General features: G+C 44.0%; 2 protein-coding genes across 7 annotated transcripts in view; one reads left to right on the top strand and one right to left on the bottom strand.

Moving 5' to 3' along the window:
• MRE11 (MRE11 double strand break repair nuclease) overlaps window positions 1-8,822 on the bottom strand; it is a 46,174-nt gene extending 37,352 nt beyond the window's left edge. Inside the window, exons 1-6 of one of the 4 annotated variants that reach the window (XM_032772813.2) lie at window positions 8,746-8,822; window positions 6,857-6,996; window positions 6,281-6,413; window positions 5,099-5,259; window positions 3,779-3,866; window positions 2,775-2,916 (exon numbers count right to left, since the gene is read on the bottom strand). In XM_032772813.2, the coding sequence (XP_032628704.1) occupies window positions 2,775-2,916; window positions 3,779-3,866; window positions 5,099-5,259; window positions 6,281-6,413; window positions 6,857-6,876 (544 nt within the window). In that variant the 5' untranslated portion in view covers window positions 6,877-6,996; window positions 8,746-8,822. The other 3 variants (XM_075061724.1, XM_075061725.1, XM_075061726.1) reach the window with 3 other exon arrangements.
• Window positions 8,823-8,974: 152 nt separating this feature from the next.
• ANKRD49 (ankyrin repeat domain 49) lies at window positions 8,975-13,197 on the top strand. 3 transcript variants are annotated; one of them, XM_032772805.2, is made up of 3 exons: window positions 8,975-9,215; window positions 10,550-10,689; window positions 11,827-13,197. In XM_032772805.2, the coding sequence occupies exons 1-3, from the start codon at window positions 9,068-9,070 to the stop codon at window positions 12,286-12,288; spliced, it is 750 nt and encodes a 249-aa protein (XP_032628696.1). In that variant the 5' UTR covers window positions 8,975-9,067; the 3' UTR covers window positions 12,289-13,197. The 3 variants fall into 3 exon arrangements, with proteins under 3 accessions (XP_032628696.1, XP_032628699.1, XP_032628697.1); XM_032772808.2 differs by having other exon boundaries at window positions 8,982-9,085; window positions 10,404-10,689; XM_032772806.2 differs by having other exon boundaries at window positions 9,145-9,215; window positions 10,404-10,689.
• The last annotated feature ends 9,277 nt before the right edge of the window (window positions 13,198-22,474 follow it).

The raw sequence follows: 22,474 nt of genomic DNA, 5'->3' as shown, positions 1-22,474 counted from the left end.
CATTTTAACGTTTTTAGGTCTTTCTATAAGTCTATAATATAGAACTAAACTATTGTTGTATGTAAAGTAAGTAAGGTTTTTAAAATGTTTAAGAAACTTCATCTAAAATTAAATTAAAATGCAGAGCCGCCCGGATGGGTAGCCAGGACCAAGGCAGTGAGTGTGCCACTGAAAATCAGCTTGTGTGCCGCCTCTGGCATGGATGCCATAGGTTGCCTACCCCTACCTTACATCATAGAAACAATAAGCAACATACAGTAACTTGAGGGCTGCTTGGAATTTACTCCTGGGGGAATTCTGCAGAAAAAATTAAGAACTCTGCACTATTTTAAAATTCTGCAATTGTATTTGTCAAAATAACACTATGTAATCATGCCATTTTCAGTTATTTTGGTAATTTATTTCAAAATACTTGTCAGCAAGTATGTCTGTAACAATACAGACACACATAAAAATTCTCCCAAGAGTAACAGAATTGAAAGAAACCCGTATGACAACCCAGTTCCTGTTTCTCTGGACCCTCGCCAACCCCTGTAGAGCCCAGCTGGGGGCCAGACACCCACAACCCGCCCCCCTAGAGCCCAGGTGTGGGTTCTCCCAGCCCAAACCCCCACACCCTTCCCTATCAGAGGCCAGCTGTGGGTCCCCTCCCCCAGACACCCACCCCCGTACTCCTCAGAAACCCAGGGATCCAGAGGGAAAAACAGCCTGATGCTGTCTTATGTGAAGTTTACTGTGTGCCGCTGTCTTCTTCCCTCAGTGCATGTTGAGAACTGCAGCTGCTGGGAACCCTCTAGCTCCCTCCCCCTCCCCCAGACCGTGTCTTCTATGTGCAAGCTGGGCTCCGCTGTGTCCAGTGGCCCCTAGTGACAGCCAGCAGCACTGCAGCCTATTTCTGTGGGGGAAAGGAAATTCCGCGCAAAAAAACATTAAGTTCTTCATCGCACAGTGGCGCAGATGCCCCCCGCCCCCCCCCCCCGGGGGGTGGGGGGAGGTACAAAATAATTAAAATTTTTGCATCTAAATCTCCTCCACAAAAACCAAGTAAGGCACGTCAATAAAATCCTTAAAAGTAATAATCATTTCTACGAGGAACTCAAGTACTTTTTCCACCAACGAAGAAAAGTTGCTGTTGTTTTTTTCTTTTAACTTACACATAAGAAAAAGATTATTGCTAATCAATAACACTGTTGGCAAACAAATCTACTTAAAAGTTAAAAATATTTATTAACACCTTTGTACGCGTGATATGAAGCATTAGCTTCACTAGATTTCAAGCAGCACCACACTTATTAAATACCTCTCTATATGAAGACCTTGATCTGCAGTGAATTCTGCTTATAATTAGGACCTTACTTTGCCAGCAACACTTATAAATCAAATTTCCATTTTCCACTATCTTAACTTGGAAAAAAAATAATCAACTCTCATAATATTAAACAAGAAGTACAAGTGGCAAGATGTGCAAATTTTTTTAAAAAGAGAGTCTTATACCAACATGTTATGGATACTACACAATGGTATCACAGTGCAAAACAATTATTTTTAAAAACGTGAAGAAAACTACCATCTAAACAAAAACCCAGGAAATAAACAGAGAGCGCCACATGAGAGGAAGGAAAAAGGGCCCTACATATTGAGGTTGAAATCTATCATAAAACACCTCTGAAAGAGAAAAACTTTCAGGTGTTTCTCAAAAGAGGTGAGGAACTGATGGAGACAGATGCTATTTATGCAGCTGGACAGGAGAAGAAAGGCGTCTGTGCCAAAAAACACTATTTCAGACAAGCACAACAGGCACTATTAAAAAATCCCAAACAATGTTGAGTTGTTGGGATAAAAATGGAGAGGAATGGGTTTCATTCAACAAGAGATTCCACTTAACAAACAAGTATATCCTACATACTACCATATTAAACTTGCTGACTCCTGACACAATAGTGGAATCCCTAAAAGCTGCTATCAAGAGCACAGATACAAACCTCAATAGGACTCACAGGAAGTCATAAAAATATAGATGGAATATGCACCATTAAGGGTTTTATAAAACACGACAAACTAAAAATCAAATTTGCCTCTTTACAAGCAGCCTGTGAAAAGAATGTAGGGTAAGATAAAGTGATCATGCCTGTTCCACTCAGTGAGTAAACATGCCGTACTGTGAACAAACTACAAGCCAATGATAAAACCTGTTAAGAGAGATTTTCAAAAAAAAATAGAACCTCATGGACAGAAGGTCACATACTACTTTTGCAAGTTCATCTCAGGATAAGAGATACACGCTTTTGAGCAATGTCTAGCATCTAAGATTCTTTATCTGGCTCACTACTTCTATATGAAGTTAGAATATAAACTAGGGGTAGGCAACCTATGGCACACTTGCCGAAGGCAGCACACGGGCTGATTTCCAGTGGCACTCACACTGCCCGGGTCCTGGCCACCGGTCGGGAGGGGGAGGGGGCACTCTGCATTTTAATTTAATTTTAAATGAAGCTTCTTAAACATTTTTAAAACCTTATTTACTTTACATACAACAATAGTTTAGTTATATGTTAAATAGACTTATAGAAAGAGACCTTCTAAAAACATTAAAATGTATGACTAGCATGCAAAACCTTAAATTAGAGTGAATAAATGAAGACTCGGCACAGCACTTCTGAAAGGTTGCCAACCCCTGATATAAACCTCAATAAGGAAGGAAATAGAACTCTGTGATATAAAGAAGGGTCTAGACATGCTTCTGAAATATCTAGCTGAACAGAAAGGAAGCTTACCTAATCCATATAGAGCAATTTTTGTGCTTCCCTTGTGGAGTAAAATGGGACTAATGTCTATCTTCTCTACAGATGATGAGCGTCCAAAATGATTCAGCAATCCTGCACTGCTTAAAATATCCAATGCACACAATGCATCTGCCTATTGAAAATATTAAGGAACAGAAAGATAATGGATTTGTACTTAAATTCAACTTCTAAGTTTGTTCAACACTGGAAGACAAATAGTAACAGTTTACTTAAGTATTGTAAAAAGGAAGTCTGAATGAGACCTGGCTTGGCTAAATTGATTGTTCAGTATGAACTACCAAGTTACATTTTTGCTGTTATTAAATAGCTCATTTTTTTGTAGGTTGTGAATAATAGTAATAATCCTATATTACAGATCCACCATGTCAAATGCATAATGAAAACCTTTATGAACAGTAGTTTGAAAACATGAGCCTTATGAGCTTTTTAAAACTTTAATAACTTGGCTCTTTTTTAATTTTAAGCAACAATTAAAAATATTTGACCAACATTATGATGGCTTCCTTCATACAGACCAGAAGTAGTAACTAAAGCTGTAAATTAATTTAAAACATACAGCTAACAAATAATCTAAATGCATGGAAAAGGACTGACATTAAAACTTAAGATATTAAAGACATTTTCTTACATAAAAAAAATGTTGAACTTTTCTACACCTAATTTTTGAAAATCCTTTCAATTTCTCTTGTATTTTGGGGGGCAATAAGTCTTTATCCCATCTCTAGCTCTAGAAATCCCTAAAATAAGGTATTAGATAGGCAGATCATATGGTCCTATATCCTCTCTTCCCACCCCTCCTAATAATTGAATGTAGAGCCTAACATGAGCAAAACAAAGGAAAATGCACCCAGTTAATTAAAAAGAAAATTTAAAAGTGAAATGGGGTGACTGATATTAGTAACCTGTTCCCAAAGGAAAAAAAAAAACTTGTATTTATGCAGTGGTATAATTTTTGTCATCATTATAATAATTACCCCTGTGGGATCATCATGATTGCCATGAATACTAAAAACTGGAATAGAAATGTTGAGATTCCCATCCTGGTAGTTCACCCATGGAAATCTGAATAGGAAAAAAGTTTACATTTGCTTATAGGCTCCTTGCACACACAACATACTTGATACAATTTTTTCTTATCAAAACAACAACTTATACAGAAACGTCATTGTATATTAGAGCATTTTATATGAACATTAATAAAGAAACATTCAGCAACACTCTGAAGCAGGTGATTATTAAATGAGGTCTCACTTTATCTAAATTAAATGGGACTATGAGAGGAAGGGCAGCGGTTAAAGGCACCAGTTTAGGACTTAGGAGACCTGAGCTCAGATTCCTGCTCCACCACAGACTTTCTGGGTGATGTTGACAAGTCACTTAGGCCCAGATCCTCAAAAGGTATTCAGGTCCTTAACTTCCATTGAAATCGCAGAGCCTAAATGCCTTTGAGGATTTAGGCTCTGTGCCAGTTTCCTACCTGTGAAATGGGGATAACAGCACTGCGTTATCTCACAGGAGTGTTGTGAGAATAAATACATTAATAACTGCGAGGTGCTCAAATTCTTCAGATGGAGACCATAGACATAGCTAAGAAAGACAGACAGCAGGTAGGAGTGTGGGGGAGGAAAGTCATTACATAATTTTGGATAAACAAGACTTTGGATACAGATGGGAGTTTGCATTGTACTGCATCACTGTGTTCACCTGGTACACACTTTGTTATATTTAAGGCTGAACATTTGTTTCATATAGTCTCCATTAAAAAAAAAAAAAAAAAAAATCTCCTTTTCAACATTCAAGCCTTGTCTCTGTCCAAAGCTGAATTTTGTCTTCAAAAGTTTGAGCAGTTTAATGTATGTTAAAATCTTTCAGTTCTAAAAGCTCAAAAGCCTAAATAGGATTATGGGGACCCAATACTACAAATAATTTTAGTTCATACAACCAATGCTATTGTATTCAATAACTATTCAAATGAGCATACTGACATATTTCCAAAACTGGACTTACGTATATCAGAATGTATATGATATGCAATATACCTAGAAAAGTCATCCAAAGATAGTGACAAAGTTCATAAGAATATTTTCAGAAAATAGACCAAGGAACTGATCCTGCAACGTGCTCCACACAGCAGACTACTGAAAGTTCACAGAAATCCACTGACTTGCAGAGGTCTGCCCATAAGCTGTTTACAGGATTAGACTCTTAAATTTACTGCAGTGGCAGCTTACTGTACCTAAGCGGCAAATTGCACAACATACTGTAGTTATTTCATCACAGTAAAATATACTTACTTGCTAAAACCAAAATTGACGGACTGGTCACTCAAAATTTCAAATTGGACTGGATGATCACCCATGCAGTATTTTCTTAATAATTCAATGCAATTGTGTAATGTTTTTCTGGATGGTTTATTTTCATGAAAAAGATCCCCACCTAATAAAATAAAATCCACCTGCAGAGATCAAGAGCTTTGTTATAGTCAAATGGTATTCTGTATTATCTTAAAAGCAATTCCCTATATGCTCTTGTAAAACACTGATTTTACTTTGAAGTGTATGGAATTTCTTACAAGGTCTTCCAAGTTAATATCATATTTATAGATTGTAAAACAAATAAAACCTAAAATGCTTATAGTTAAATCATCTAACAATATTCAGAAAAATTAAAAGAATCTGAATTTACAAAACCCAAAACCACAACAACAAAAGCATACAACACTTTGCAAACCAGTACTACAGAATTCTTAAAATCAATTACAAGGAAAGTGCCAACAATATTTTACAGGTGTTCCACCCCAGGTTTTTGTTTTTTTTTAAATGTTTAGGTATTTCACAGGGGAGAAGCTGGAAATTTATTGTCTCTAACCCTAGGAAATCTTATTAATTCACTTTGCATTATTTTGAAAAGGATGCCCAACCAATCTGAATTTCTGAATGCATGTTAAATGACTGGATATTCAACAAAACAGTTCCGTCAGGATTACGAATATACATTTGGATCTATCTGGGAATTATTACACTCCTAAGAATAGAAGTTAAGCCTAACTCCCATTTTAAAGGGCACTAGAGCCTAAATTCCATTTAATCCTGCAATGAGCTCCCCTGCAAACAACCTCCACTGAAACCAATGTGGGTCTGTCTTCATGGAGCTCATTCCAATATCAGGTACTCAATTTCCAAAATAAATGGCTCACTCCTACCAGTGTCCCTGAAAATAAAACTGTCTAGTACTTCCATTATTACATTTTAGGTACCACATTAGCTGCTAAGAACTGAACATCAGCTACACTTCTACTGTTGCTCAAACTCCTCTTTAGATTGAGCAACTTTCTTATAATCACTTCAGAACAAGGGCCACAATCTTCAAAGGGCTCCACAAGATCCAGATACAGGATTGGGGACAACCTTCCTAATACTTTCTGGAAAGAATCCAAAGTCCAGTCTCATAACCTTATTTTCCAAAAGGCTGCTTACTTCTTTTTCTTGAGCATGTCTCAAAATTTCATCAAAAGTTACAAACGTATCTTTTCCACGCACAGGATCCTTCTCCAAGTACCCAAGGTGAATGTCAGTGGCAACCAAGATTTTGAAGGTATCTCCTTCATCCCTAAATCGAATTAAAAAAATAAAAATAGAAAACTGTACTATGAATTCAGCTATTTCAACAGTCTTTTCCAAAAATCACCAAATGCACAAACAGTCTGGCACAGAAAACATTGCATTTTGTTGAGTTAACAGAACATCATCAACTTAAAAATCAAGTCTGTCTCAAAATGTTTAACCTACTTCTGTTTCAAACACCCACCTAAAGTTATGGTAAATGGAAGAGGTTATAGGCTAGATGCTGCAAATGGATCCAAAAAAAAATTCTTCATAAAACCACAAATATTGGCTGAGAGAAACGGGAAGATCAAGTACTTGAAACTGTATTTAATTTATTTTTTAAAAAACTGAATAGCTTGCCAGTTGACTGTTTCCTTTCAGATGGAACAGAAACATGTGCAATGTTTGCATAGGGAGGTTATGGGCCTGAAAAAAACAGGAACTTACCCTGAGTTGCTGCGACTCATCTCTGCGCTCACAATGGCTCCAAGTGGCTAGGACTCCTCACTGAGCAGTTCTGAACAGAGCTTGATGGGTCAGTACAAGGCAGAAAGTTCAGTTCTAGCTTCGAATACACAGAATAGTGTCTAAAAGACACGAATACAAACGGATTACAATTAAGCACGTAATAAACTGAGTTCATGCCACCCACCAAGTTTTGCATTGATAGCTGTACTGCTCCTTTTTTAAAAATACATAAAGTCAGATGTATATAAGAAAATGACACATTTTTGTTTATCCATTTCACTGCTGCACAATGTAATCAAGTATATGGGGCAAAACGGATCTCTATTTCTGCCCCTTGCACACCAAAGTGGCATTTCAAAAGGTATATAGTACAGAAGCTGTCCCAGAAACAGGGCTTTGGAAGAGCCATCCTTCGCAATTTAAGTAACGATGCGGCTCCTGAACGGCAATGAGACAGAACTCTCTAATCAGCTGGCACCCAAACTTCCCCATATGAGGGGGCCATGCTGGCAGGCTGCCTGCGAGCAAACAGGCATTGGAGCAGACAGAAGTACAGTCCACAGCAAGCAGGGACCCATGCGATGCTGTATCTTGCGGGTTTGGCTACACTCGGCAGCGCTTTGAAGTGCAAGTGTGATCACGGCACCAGCGCTGGGAGAGAGTTCTTCCAGCGCCGCACGTACTCCACCTCCTCATGGGGATTAGCTTGCAGCGCTGGGAGCCGTGCTCCCAGCACTGCGGCACTGGGTATGGCTACACTGGCACTTTACAGCGCTGCAACTTTCGTGCTCAGGGGTGTGAAAAAACACCTCCCTGAGCGCCGCAAGATACAGCGCTGTAAAGCCTCAGTGTAATCAGTGCTGTGCTCCCAGCGCTGCAAGCTACACCCCTAGAGGATGTGGTTTACGTGCAGCCCTAGGAGAGCTCTCTCCCAGCGCTGGCGCTCCGACCACACTCACACTCAAGTTTAGCCATATTGACTGTTTACACTGGTGCTTTACAGCACTGTATCTTGCAGTACTCAGGCCTTGGTTACACTGGCGCTTTACAGCGCTGCAACTTTCTTGCTCAAGAGAAGTGGAGTACGTGCAGCGCTGGGACACCTCTCTCCCAGCGCTGGTGCTGAACCACACTCATATGGCTACATTAGAAATTTCAAAGCGCTGCTGCGGCAGCGCTTTGAAGTGTGAGTGTAGTCAGAGCCGCAGCGCTGGGAGAGAGCTCTCCCAGCGCTGCTTGTAAACCACATCCCTTATGGGTGTAGCGTGCAGCCCTGATTACACTGACACTTTACAGCGCTGCATCTTGCAGCGCTCCGGGGGGTGTTTTTTCACACCCCTGAGCGCGAAAGTTGCAGCGCTGTAAAGTGCCAAGGTAGCCAAGCCCTCACACTTTGACGTTTCGAGTGTAGCCAAGCCGCAGCGCTGTAAAGCGCCAGTGGCAGAGATAGGGGCAATGGACCAGCGATGCAGGGATCCAGGTGCTTGTGTGTAACCCGCTGCCAGGCGTTACAGCCCCCCTGTGCCGAGCTGCGGAGATCTGCTGTTACAGCCCCAGCAAAGGGGCTCTTGGGCTCTTGAGCGCTGGCGGTTCCCACTTCAATCCTGCCACGTGACCCAAGTAAGTTAGCGGCTCTCACACCTGCCCGGCAGGCCAGAGTCTGCATCCAAACAACGCGGCACCAGCCATGCCATGTAAACGCCGCGCCGCTTCCCGTCCGGGCACCGGAGCATGGCACGGGGATGGCAACGATGCCAAGCGGCCTGGTAGAGATCGACCACCCACCCGCTGCGCAGAGCGGCTCAGGGCCCGCCCGGCCCGTCTCCCCTGAGCCCCGGCTCCGCCCCGCCTCGCCGCGCGGCCCTCACCCGGCAGCCCTACGGCGTCCGCAGCCCGGGCCTCGCCGCGCTTTCAGTTTCCATAGCGCTGAAGGGGCGGGGATAGACTGAGTCGTGTCCTCTCACGATAACTGCCCACCAGCTCCCGCCTTACCCCGTCCTCCTCGAGACCGGGGCAAGGCAGGGACGCAATTGGCCACACTGGAACCAATCACAGGCAGCGACACGGCCACTTCCGGGAGGAGCTGCGGACCGGAAGTGTCGCGCTGGGCTCTGTCTATATGTGCTTTCATGTGGAGGGGGAGGGTCGCTGAGGCCTGGGCCGCCGTCGCCAGCCAGTCCCGCCTCTGAAATGCGTGAGGCTAGGCAGGTATTTTTGCCCCCATTGCAGCCCAGGGCGGGAGCCAGTCACAGCTCGGAAGCTCAGCGGCGCCCGGGTGGCTCGGTGCAGTCCGTTAGCAGGACCGCTCAGTGCTGCCAGAAGTGGCGCGGGTGGTTTAGTAAGTGGCACTCGTTCCCTGGCATCAGTATTGCACCGTCTGCCCAAGGGGGGGGGGGTGTCTGGAGGTGTTGGCTGTGGGGTGGCACGTGAACCTGAGCTCTTGGCTACTCTAAATCATTACAAATCTCATGGCACTGTGAATGCCACAGTGACCTGGCTAGAGTCCAGCTCAGGTTACCAGTCACTTGAGACATGTTTTGCATCATCAGAACAACCTGGAATGTGGAACGAGAGTACGTTTTTTGGGGAAGTGGTATCAGACGAGCTACCCTGCTGAGTAAATGCTAACTAGCCCGTCTTCTGTGCACCAGCTGCATCCTGGGAGCAGGAGCCAGAAGGGACAAGTGACTCAGGGAATAGGTAGAAGAAAGGGACAGAAGGAAGCTGGCAGCAGTGGGCAGGAGGCTGACCTTGGCTTCCATCCCTTCTCTTTAAATTTTAAAGATGGATAAACTAATTCTTGGGTGGGGGCAAGGGAGCTGATGGATTAAATTGAGTGCATGCTTTTGAGGATTGCATGCTCAGGCAGTTCCCACAGTATCACTGATAAGAGAAAAATCCTGTCCTGCTGAGTGCAGGGCTGTCTTTCTGCCCCAGTCTTGGGTTTCTGTTCTAGGTGTGGTGCTTTTTAGAGGAAATGCCCAATGTTCTCCATCTTTTTCACCTCATCTGCACCCTAAAGCCATCCCAGGCTTTTGGATGAAATGTGTAGATAAGTCATTATTGCTTCTGTTTTACTTTTGAGTTATAACAAAAACTAGACATTTTATAACATCTATTTTCAACATTAAATACTGTTAACCATTTTGCTGCTGCAGGGTATTCCAAGCACCTTATGCAGAATGCACATTCAGTGCTGCTCCATATACTTTTGCAGATGTCATAATTACTGTGAACAAGCTGTCTATTTCTGTGGGGTGTGGTTGATAGCAAATATGTTAACTGCAGCTAACACAGTTCCTATTTACATAGCCAGTTTGGTAAAATTTACATAAAATTGGCATTCTTAAAATTGGTTCTTGAAAAGTGTTTCGTTGTGTTGCTGCTATTGGCACAACCCTTGTTTTAGCTTTTGTTGATTTATGTGTGTATGTGTTTGACAGGAGGTAATGCTGAATGACTCAGAAAAGAAGCAAGACAGCACATGAAGAAAAAATATTTAACTCTGTACATTTGACACTTACAGATGCTAACTAAAAATGAATGAAAGCAGAAAATCAGATGAGAAAAATATTGACAATAGAAAAGATGACAGAGAAGAGCTACTGGGATTTTCTGAGAACTTTAACCAACTTGAATTGTTGGAAACACACAGACATCTAATTCCTATAGGAACTCAGAGTCTTTGGTCAGGAGAATCTGATGAGGAAGATGAAGAGGAGGAAAAAAGTGAGGAGTGGTACCAACTGCAAGAAAAGAAAATGGAGAACAATCCAGAAAAACTGCTGCTTTGGGCAGCTGAAAAAAATCAGGTAAGAAGGAGTTCATCCGCTATATATAGCAGGAACCAGTTGTTACATATAGAAGGCCTTTTAGAACCAGTTGTTCCAGGACAACCGGTTCTATAGGGGCTTTATTTAACAAAAGCTCCTGCACTCCGCCCCTGCCCCAGCTCACTTCCTCCTCCTTTCCTGAATGCTCTGCTGCCCTTCTCCTCCCTTCCGCAGCTTCCCACGAATCAGATGTTCGTGGGAAGCCTGAAACAAGCAGCAGGCAGGAAGATAAGCTGGGGGGAGGGGAGGTGCGGCCCGCTCAGCAGCTCCCTCCAGCCTGGCACCCCGATTGAGCACCCCCGGCCCCAGCTTGGTCCCAGCCCGAGCCGGGAGTCCCTGGCTCCGGCCCCGTGGCTCCCTCCAGCCCAGCTCCTGGTCCAGGTCAGTAAAACATCTCATGCTTTAGGGCATAAACTAAGCACTACATGAAGGGAGTTAGGAATAACCTTGGGCAAGTTATTCCATAATTGGAAATGGGGTTGCTTGAAGTCAGTGGGACTGAAGCAAGTACCTTTAAGCACATGCTTGCCTGAACTGGGGCCAGAAACAGGATGCTGTACTAAGTAGACTACTGGTCTAATCCAGTGGGATAATTCCTGCTTATCCATAAGATAAAACAAACCAAAAAATTCTTACCTCAAACATGGTCTTTTTATTTTTCCTTTTTTTTTCTTCTTCTTCAAAACTATGCTGTGTATATACAGGAGATGAATTGAATTGTGTTTTGACTGAAGGGGAAGATAGTTACTCTTGACAAAAACATTCCAATTAAATAGTACTTTATCCTATATGCACTAAAATCAGCAGACTATAAATAGACCTTATTTAATTATACTTGTTACATAAACTACTGTCTAAAAGTACAGAGTTTGCACACACACCTGCTTGCACACACGTTCATGTACCAGTGTGTTCATGTCTGTTCTCCAAAAGAAATAGCAGCAGTAAAATAACTGGTATCATTTTACAATTGTTTGATGTGTACAAGCTTCTTCCTGAGACCAATATTATAAACTTGATTTGACTGCCTACCAGGCTGTCTCTAGATTGTAGAAATAAAAGCAGTGCATCTCACTGAGTGAGGGTTATATTAAGCTGTCTGTCTTTCTTACATAGCTTAGCACAGTGCGCAGGCTCCTTTCTCAACAGCTAGCTCCCGTTAACGTCCAAGACGAAGATCAATACACACCCCTCCATCGAGCTGCCTACAGTGGACATTTAGATGTTGTGCGTGAATTAATTGCCCAAGGTGCAGATGTCCATGCACTGACAGTGGATGGCTGGACACCTCTACATAGTGCGTGTAAGTGGAACAATACAAAGGTGGCTTCGTTTTTACTTCAGCATGGTGCAGATATCAACGCTCAAACAAATGGATTACTGACACCATTGCATCTTGCTGCAGGAAACCGAGGGAGTAAAGAAACACTAGAACTTCTGCTGATGAATCGTTACGTGAAACCAAACCTAAAAAATAACTTGGATGAAACTGCATTTGATATTGCTAGAAGAACTGACATATATCACTACCTTTTTGAAATTGTAGAAAATTGCACAAATTCTGTGCCAGATTCTTAGAAATTCTCATTATTTAAACTTCAGAATGTGAATTTCACATGCTTCCTCTTTGTAACACAGCATTCTTTATACGTTCTCCCAAAACAAGTGGTTTTCCCCAATTCTCACAAAAGATTTAATGGGTGATATCATAGAGGGAGGTCTCATGATTAAGATCGCATTATTTTTGCAAAATAACTGACCATATACTTACTTAGACTTTGACATATTATCACTTACATTAGTAGCATAGCTGGGGGGGAGTGGCCACTCCTCCACTGAGCACAAGTGGCGGCTTTTTAATTTTACTCACCCGGGAGCGGAAAAAAAAAGGCACCATCCACTGTGGAGTTTTTACTGATGGAGCGGCGCTCCAGGTTTTCAGTGGCGCTTTGGCAGCAGGACTTTCACTCACTTCAGGTGTCTTCGGCAGCACTTAAGCTTCATCACCGAAATGCCACCGAAGACCTGCAGAGCAAGTGAAGGTCCTGCTGTCGAAGACCCGGAGTGCTGCCCCGCCAGTAAAAGCACTGCAGCAGGTGGCGCCTTTTTTTCCCCACTCCCTCTCTTCCCTCCACCTGGCTACGTTACTGACTTATATAGAATGGGATTTGAAGTGTTCTGCAGGATAAAGCTTTGGTAAATTTACTAATTTGCAGTGGGTCTCCACTTAATCAGTGCAAATTAGCAAGGATCTACTGTAATTAAAGTCTGAAACACTAATATCAAGTCAAGGAGGAAGCTGGAACATTAACTGTTAAGTAAGCTAGCAGGTATGCACAAATTGGTAGTTACTGTTTGTTTTAAACTTTTGAGACACTTGTTTTAACTTAAAGTGCACAAAAATGCCAACTGAATGTAACTAACTTATACAGGGGACATTCAAAATATATAGTCTCCTTATTTTAAAATAAAATACTTGACACTAAATATTGTTTGTGTTGTGGATCTTTGTTGAAGGCCTAATAATGACATTGTCTGGTCATAGACCAAGAGCAGTATTCCTATAGTGTTAAAAGCAGTTCCAGTTTAGCTTTATTCGTACTTTTGTATGGAGATGATTATCGTTAAGGGTCCTGTTTACACTTTCCTTCAAAATTAGTTAAGAAATAATGTTTAGATGCATCCAAATAAACACTTGTCTACAAGTTGAAGCATGTCAAGATAAACAAAACACTGTTGTGTCTGACTTGATTGGAACATTTTACAGGGCAGAAGGGACTTTAGTAGTGTGTCTGATCCATGCTGAAGTCTTGTACGGTTCATTCTAACACAGGAGTCAGGACACCATTCTAGTCTCATACATTTCATTTTGTGTGTTTTCTCAGAAATTCTCTCTAACTTTTGAACAGTTCCCCGAGTTCAGTTCTGTATTTGATCCCCTTTTTAACTGACGAGTGGCAAGTATTGTCAAGCTGGAGCACTCAAATATCATGAGGCAGGCACAAAAAACATGGGATTGGATTAAAAATCATGCATCTTGAGTTCTTACTGTTTTTTGAATCTTGGGAGGTGCACTTGAGTGACGTTGGCAAGCTTTTCTCTGCAACCATGAGAGCTAGAAAGTTACTTTCAGCTTTTAGTTTAACGTAGATTCTCATGTATGCCCAGGAGCTAGAGCTTTAAGACATACACCAAACATGATGAGACTCATAATGAAATCACAAGCATTGGCAACCCTGGGTAGTCCTTGACTCCAGCAGTTTCTCCTTCTGCCAACACCTTCCTCTTCAAGCAGCTCAGGCCCAGATCCACAAAGGGAATTGCAATGCTCAGCTTTGCCTTTTAGGTGCCTAGAAAAATCACAGGAACAACACTGTGATCCACAAAGACTAAGTTAGATGCCTAAATAATGAGTGGGACAGGACAGACTCCCTAGCATGTGATCCACAAAAAGTCAGAGTACTGGCTGGTGAGCCAGGTAAGCTAGCCAAGGGGAGACACTGATGAGAGGGATGTGTCCTAAGCCCCACCTTCTCACAGAAGTAGGCACATAACTTTGGCTGCAGGGACACAAGGCTCACATCTAGGAACCTATCTCCTGCAATCAGGTGACTTAGGTGCCTAACTCATTTATTGTGAGAATGAGTAAGGTGTCTGTCTCACTCTACACAAAATGGCCAGCGCAGGAGGCTAGTTCAGTGCTTAGAGCATGCATCTGGGATGGAGGAGGGTCATGGGAGAAGGGGGACAGGACCTTGAGTCTTCTCACCACCAGGCTACAGAGTCTTTCTGGGCTAATGATTCTTTAAATATTTACACACACCAGAAGAGCTTCAACAAGAAAGATTAAGGGAGCCCCATCTCACAACATTCTGTATCTCAGTGGTTAAAGCACTCTCCTGAGAGTATTCAAATCTTCTCCCCCAGTCAGGCAGAGGAGAGGAACTGAACCTGGGTCTCTCTCATCCAAAGGGGTGCTCTACCCACTAGGCTAAATGTTACAAAGTGGGAAAAATACCACCTCTTCTATCTGTATTGGAGCTGAGCACACCTACTGGATCAGGTTCCCCCCAGGCATATCCTGCTTCATGAATTGCTCTGGAGTTTAGGCAGAAGCATCTAGATGTTGACAGTGAAGCAGTACTGCAAATGCCTAGAGGCAGAAGTCTAGGCACATAGGGAAGTTTTATTCTGAAAATTTAGTCACTGAAGTTATATCTATGCTGCAATTAAAAACCTGCAGCTGGTCCAAACTAGCCGACTCAGGGTCATGGTGCATGGGCTAAGGGACTGTTTTTACCTGTCAGCTCTGTACTCTTGGGGAACCAGGGCACAGTATCCAGGCTGTCTGACTCACAAAGGACCCATTCCCCTCTCCCGCCCCATCCCCGCCGCCTCTGCTCGAGCCAAAACTGCTGGGAAGACTTACAAAAAGCAAGGAAAAGGCAGTGGGAGACACACCTAAACCCCTCCTGACAAGGGTGACAGGATTAAGACAACTCCCCTACCCTCATTTGCATCAAAGATGGGACAGGGAGGCAACTCCATTACCACACAGGATGGAGAATAGAGATTCCAAGGCAAGAACCACACTGAACTCTGGGACCAGAAAAGCAGGGAAGCACTGCATCATGGGGGATCTCTACTCCAGAGGTTAATGAATCCACATCTGCACACACCCAGCTCAGTAGTTATCTGAGCAATTCTAGTAATAAATTCTTTATTGGTATCCAAAATACCGAAGCTGCCTAATTGCATTGTTAGCTCCCTTGAAGGAATACCACCAATAACCAGGAATGATCAGTTCCTATTGTCTAGTCTGAACAAAATAACTTTGGTATACTCCCTTGAGCCTTCAGTTTAACCATAAACAAATCTAGTGTTCTCCCTTGAACCATTGTTGTTTCCCAACAAAAACACCCTACCCACACTCAAGTAAATGTTCTGATGTGTGGATCCAAGCTCTGCATTTGTTCGACTGGGACTTCTTCTCCTGACTGATTGTGCTGGGGGCTCTGCCTGTCTCCAGCACTCCAGACCCTCAGCTACCACCACACCTGGGAATCCCGACCGGTTCAAGCTTCATGGAGTGGTGAGAACCCAACTCTCTCTCTTTTCTACTCTACATATAGCTTTCTAACCCTAACTTGTGTGATCAGATACAGTTTTCTAAACCTGACTTTTGTAATACAATATTACATCTAGCTTAAATTTGAACTGTTTTGTTTGTTTGGGTCTCCTTGAATGGTTATTACCTGGCAATAAATAACTTTTATGGTTAAGCTGGTTGCTTCCCTCCCTCCCTCTCTCTTTTTGTGTTTTTGGCGTCCCCATTTGCTCTACAGCAACACTCCTCTTACCTAAGCTAAGGATCCTTGTAGCGCCCAAAAATCCTGTGGTCTTTTCTCGTCGAAAGGTTACTACCAGAACAATTGTAACGTGAAAGTGGGGATAGAGACATGTTGAGCCTGTGGCATAGGAGGATGGCAGCTTGAAAGTGCTACTCGACCCAGCCTGCTCAGGCATACTCTATTCAGGTGTGGTGCGCCCGTGGCATATGAGGGTGGCATAGTGGAAGTGCTGTTCGACACAGCCTGCTGAGTCCAAGGGCATATAAGGGTGACAGCTTGGAAGTTCTGCTCGACCCAGCTTGCTGAGTCCAGGGAGGTCAATTTAGGAGGTCAATTTAGGAGGTCCAGGGAGATCAATATAAGGGGTCAATTTAGGAGTGCTTATTAACCTGGTCCACTCAGATGCATTTTGTTAATTGTGTGTGTGTGTTCATCTGATTCTGGGGTGGAAGAACCCAGCCCTGGGGAACCTAAGTCCTGCAGGATAGTTCATTGGGAGAGAACTTGCAGAAGGGAGAAGTAGAGCTCTGTATGAAAACACAAGTGACACAAGCAGTGCATTGATAGAATTACAGAACCCTTTGCCCCCCAACCCCCTGATGAGCATACCCCAAATTAGAATACCCCAAAGTAATGGGCAAATCTGGTAACACTGTTTAATTGTGGCCTAGATGTTCGGGACCTGTGTGCAATGTTTTCTTTTTATCTTAGTGGTGGAATGCTTGTCACAGGACTCTTGCACCACATTTGTTTCATGCGCTGCACTTCGATTACTTCCATCCTAAACCAATTGCACATCTACAGTACATAGCTAAGATCACTGCCTTGTTGACTATGTGACTCTTGCTACCAGATGGCATTAGTGTGTGCTATAGTCTTGGCACTATATAGAGTACTCATCCTTGTTTTGCTCAGCAGGAAATTTTAGTCTGCTGTTTGAACAGCTCCCTGTCTTAAGCCTGCCCTCTTTCAACAATAGATTCAGCCCTTCTGAAAGCAAGCAAAAGTTTTATGACTAAAGTAGAGTTGCACTTCCTGTCCCCAGTGCTTACACTCGGATAGATGCACCTATAGAACTAGTCAATGTTGTTATTTACTTTGAAAAATGAACATATCTGGATTATTAACTAGCTACAATGGTGTACTTTTTCAAACCTGAGTTATTTTTCCTGGAGTGTGGAAAGAAGGGTGTGTACCACTTTGATTTATCAATAGCAGGTGTTAAAAAAGTACATTATGTTTGAAGCAAAAATCATTGCTATCTGTGTAAATTTATGACTTCTCAAGGAACCATAGAATATCAGGGTTGGAAGGGACCTCAGGAAGTCATCTAGTTCAACCCCCTGCTCAAAGCAGGACCAATCTCCAACTAAATCCTAATCATCCAGCAGGTCTCGTCAGCTGAACTTAAAATCTCTAGAAGGAGATTCCAACACCTTCCTAGGTAACCCCATTCAGTGCTTCACCATTCATGCTAGTGAAAAAGTTTTTCCAATATCCTACCTAACTGCTCTCCACTGCAACTTGAGCGCATTACTCTGTTTTTTCTTTTTTGTCTCTGCTACGCACGAGACAGTTAGATCCTCTTCTTTGGATCCCTTTCAGGTTGTTGAAAGGCACATCGAAATACCCCCTCATTCTCTCTCCTGCGATCTTAACATCCATTCCTTCAGCGCTCTTCCTTATAGTCTGTCTCCAGCCCCTAATCATTTTTGTTGCCCTCCCTGGACTCTTTTCAAATTTTCAGACCTTCTGTGTAGTTGTGGGGGCCAAACTGAGACACATACTCAGGATAGGCCTCACCAATGCAATAGGAAGGAGTATCCATCCCTCATCTGCTGGCAATGTCATCTACTTATACATCCCAACAATGCCGTTACTTACTTGCAACAAGGGCACACTGTTGAATACATATCCAGCTTTCATCTACTGTTAACCCCTAGGTCCTTTTTCTGCAGAATGCTGTCTAGCCATTCGTCCCTCAAACTGTAGCCGGCATGGGATTCCTCTTCCTAAGTGGCAGGACTCTTCACTTGTCCTTGTTGAACCCTCATGCAGATGTCTTTGGCCAATCCATCTTAATTTGTCTAAGTCCTCTATATCTTCCCTACCTCTTCCGCATATCTACCACTCCTTCCAGTTTAGTGTCAGCTGCAAACTGCTGTGAGGGTGCATCCTCCAGATCCTTAATGGGAACATGATTGAGAACAATACCAGACCAGTGACCAACCCTGGGGCAGCTCCGTTGATACGCTGCCAACTAAGACATGGAGCCTTCATCACTTACTGTTGAGCCGACGGGATCTTAGCCGCAGCCTTCTATCCACCTTATAGTCATTCATCGCAGCCCTACTTCTTAAGTTGCCAGTAGAATGACTGTGGAGACGCGTATTAAAGTTTTGCTAAAGTTTCAGAAAACCATGTCCACTAGCTTTTCGCCTCTTCCACAAAGACCAGTTATCTCGTCATATGAACGGCAATTAGGTAGCTCCAGGCATGGACTTGCTTGGTGAATCCAATGCCCTGACCCTGATCACTTTTCCTCTCTCTAAGTGCTTAGAATTTGATTCTGGAGGAACCTGCCACATGTTGTTTCCAGGGACTCGAGGTGAGGCGACCAGCGTAGTTCCCCGGATCCTCCTCCTTCCCTTTGTTAAAAGTGGCGATTACAGTAGCCTTTTCAGTCATATCGGCCCCTCGTGATGCGCATGAGCTTTTCAAGATTAGTCAATGGTTCTGCAATCCAATTGGCCAATCCTTTAGCATCTGCGGTGCTAAGGAGTGGCATGTGACTAGGAGAGCCATTGGCTTGCATGGTATTGTGCCCGGTCCAGCTGCTTTCTCAATAGTCTCTGAACACTTCATTTCTCACAGCAGAGCTGGCCACCTCTCCCCAGTCCTGCTGCCATGCAGCAGTCTGGGAGCTGACCCTTGTTCTGAAAACCGAGCAAAAAAAGCAATTGAGCTCTCGCTTCACATCTCTGTCACTAAGGTTGCCTCCCATTCAGTAGGGGCACACTTTCCTTGACACCTTCTTGTTGCTAACATACTAAGAAACACCCCTTCTTTTTACTCTTAACACTCTTGCTGCTGCAACTCAGTGTTGATTGGCCTTTCTGATTTCACTCTTCGTATGCCTGCAGCAATACCTTTATAACTCCCCACTGTGCACGGTTAGTCCAGTCTACCACTTCCTGATACGCTCTTTTTGGTTAGATCAGCAGGATGCCTGTTATCCGGGCTGCGTCGCCTGCATATATATCAATTCTTTTCTAACATCATGATGGTTTGTTTTAGCAACCTCATATAGGATTTCTAAATCAGCGCAGCCTCTCCTGCCTGCTTTCTCCTCATGTGCATTATCTCCCAGGGATCTACCACTTCAGTTCCTAAGGAGTCAAATTAGCTTTTCTGAAGTCCAGGGTCCAATTTATCTGCTGCTTCTCCTTCTATCCTGTGTCAGGATCCTGAACTCGACCATCTCACTGTCACTAGCCTCCAGAGTCCTCTCACTTTGCTTGTCCTACGAATTCTTCCAGTTTTTGAGCAGCAGGTCAAGAAGCAGTCTGCTCCAGTTGTTCCTTCCCAGCACTTGCACCAGGGAACTTAGTCCCTACATTTCCCAAAACTTCATGGATGTCTTTGCCACACTGATTGCTGCTCCGCCGGCCAGATCATGGGTGATTGAAGTTCCGATGGACAGCCTGTGATCTAGTAACTTCTTGTACCTAGTGCCAGAAGATAAGCCCGTCAATCAAACCCTGGTCTGGGTGGTCTATAGGGCAGACTCCCCACCAACGACATCACCACACTTTGCATTAGCGGCCTCACACTTTAACTGTAATCCAGAAGACTCAGTTCTGCAGTTTCATACTTGGATTCTTGAGCGAGTCAGACGCGCTCACCTTACAGGCAATCCGCCCACTCTTGCCTTGGCCCTAGCTCAACGAACAATAACCACTGACCGACTCTTAGTCCACCATCGCTATCTATCAACATCAAACCCTGGGACTCAGACTTGTTCCACTCCGCGTGCTGGCCCAGCCTGGCAGTGATTGCAAAAAATGCTAGTACTTTTAGCTTTTCTTCAGTTATGGATGCGCAGGATCCTCTAGGTGAGATAAGCGCCTGTACGACTCACTAGAGGGCCAGCCGCGAAGTGCCCCCTCTCGGGTCAGAAGAGATGGGATAACTCACAATGACTGGAGTGCACCGCCGTCGAATGGAATTGGATATCTACAACAGCTAGATTCAGCGTAACCGCACTACCTGCAAGCAGAACATAAGTGGGCCCAGCACCGCGCACACTGCGCTCTGGATGTAAGAGAGCAGTTATGACTGCTCAGAGCTCCCAAGCGTGATGAAACTGCAGAACAAACCTGAGGGTCTCTGGATTAAGTTAGACAGTGGGTCCAAGACAGTCACGGGTTAAGATCGCGATGTGTCGCTGAGCTGCTCGACTTACCACGTAATGTAGGAGGCAGTACTGCTATGTGTCCACGCAACCAGGGGTTATGAGAGCTCAGAGCGCGGCTCTTCTCTCGGCAACTAACAGACAGATGCGTTGCGTAGCGTCACAGGCCTGATATACCTCCGCATGGACGAGCACTTCAGATGCACTGCTCGCCGCTAGATATCATGGCTGGGAGAGCGCAAACAGCAATACCGCTCGCGCGCCGCGACTCCACAGGATCATGTTTAATTGGAAAGTGTTGATACGGAGACAACTTTCGCGTGCGGTGTACAAGATGCCGATGGGGCAACACCACACGAACTGTGAGGCGTCAAGCCTCATCTCATGGACACTTCTGTCTCACAAACTGAGACAGAATTAGTAGGAAAGCAAAGGAACAGCTGGCAATCCGGGGAACGGTCCCGCTTCGGCCGAGGCAGTGACCATGAGGTGGTCGAGTTCAGGATCCTGATGTCTCAAGACTCAAGGAGAAGAAGGAGGAACGCAGCAGAATACTGGACCCTGCTAGAGATCTTAGAGAGCTATTTTGAAGCTCTCATTAGGCGCGCACTATGACGCTGGAGCTAGGTCTCCCGTGGAGGTAACTCTCCCTGCACGGCAGAGGTCGTAAAGTAACATGAGGAAGAGAAAAGTCTAGTGCCGAGGAGTATGGCTGGCGTGTGTTTTATAGGCAATACACATTTTGAGTTAGCGCCAAACACAGCTCTGATGATATAGAAACGATAGTAATATGGGCAGCCTCGCGACCAGCCTGAGCTATTTAACAGTGGAAATCTTCTTGCTGCTCTTAAAACATTCCAGAAAAGAAGAACACTAGTCAAGTAATAGTGACAGACTCCGAACAACCATGACCAGGGAATGGGTATAGAAAGGTATTGTGCAGGCATTACGAGAGTTAGTGAACAGGAAGGCCAAAATCACACTTGGAGTTGCAGTGCTAGCCAAGAGATTTAATGGATGAGTAAAAGAAAGGGTTTTCTTTCAGGTAATTGTTAGCACAACGAAGGTGGTCAAGGAACGTGTGGGCCCACCTTAGAATGAGGGAGGCAAAACCTAGTGACAGCGGTGGGGAAAAAGCTAATTGTATCAATTGCTTTTTTTGCCTCTGTTTTACACGAACAAGGTCAAGGCTCCCAGACTGCTGCACTGGGCAGCTTGACATGGGACGGACGGTGGCCAGCTCTCTGTGGAGAAAGATAGTGGTTACAGGGGACTATTTAGAAAAGCTGGACGGGCACAAATCCATGCAACAATGGCTCTTGCAATCACATGCTGCAACTCCTTTAAGCAACCCCAGATGCTAAGGAGGTTTGGCATCATGTGCACTTGCAGATACCATGGACACTTATCTTTGAAACTCATTGGGCAATCGAGTGGTCGGTCGCTGAAATGACTTATGGAAAAGGCTATGTCAGTGGCCCATCCTATAAAAAAGGGAGAGGAGGAGGATCCGGGGAACGTACAGGGCTTTTGGTCAGCCTCACCTCAGTCCTGGAAAAATCCATGGGGCAGGTCCTGAAAGAAATCAATTCTGGAAGCCTTAGAGGAAGGAAAGTAGCATCAGGAACAGTCAGCATTGAATTCACCAAGGGCAAGTCGTGCCTGACTACCTTACATTGCCTTCTATGACGAGATAAACTGGCTTTGCTGGAAGAGGCGAAAGCGTGGACATGTTATTCCTTGACTTTAGCAAACCTTTATAATACGGTCTCCACAGATATTTCTGACGGCAAGGTGTTAAAGAAGTTATGGCGGTGATGAATGGCTATAAGGTGGATAGAAGGGGGCTAGATCGTCGGGCTGCAACAGGTAGTTGATGAATGCTCCATGTCTAGTTGGCAGCCGGTAATCAAGCGGAGGCCCCAAGGGCTTGGTTCCTGGGGCTGGTTTTTGTTCAAGTATTTCAATTAAGGATCTGGAGGACATTGCACCGCTCAGC

Source organism: Chelonoidis abingdonii, chromosome 1 (assembly GCF_003597395.2).
Source record: "Chelonoidis abingdonii isolate Lonesome George chromosome 1, CheloAbing_2.0, whole genome shotgun sequence".
NCBI lineage: Eukaryota > Metazoa > Chordata > Testudines > Testudinidae > Chelonoidis > Chelonoidis abingdonii.
This window is presented reverse-complemented; position numbering and strand designations above follow the sequence as displayed.

What these genes read in the sequence shown, in the direction of transcription:
- ANKRD49 (XM_032772805.2), top strand. Translation starts at nt 9,068, where the DNA reads ATGCGTGAGGCTAGGCAGGTATTTTTGCCCCCATTGCAGCCCAGGGCG. An exon ending in GAAGTGGCGCGGGTGGTTTA is followed by an intron (nt 9,216 to 10,549) that starts GTAAGTGGCACT and finishes TAATTCCTATAG; the next exon opens with GAACTCAGAGTCTTTGGTCA. An exon ending in GGGCAGCTGAAAAAAATCAG is followed by an intron (nt 10,690 to 11,826) that starts GTAAGAAGGAGT and finishes TTTCTTACATAG; the next exon opens with CTTAGCACAGTGCGCAGGCT.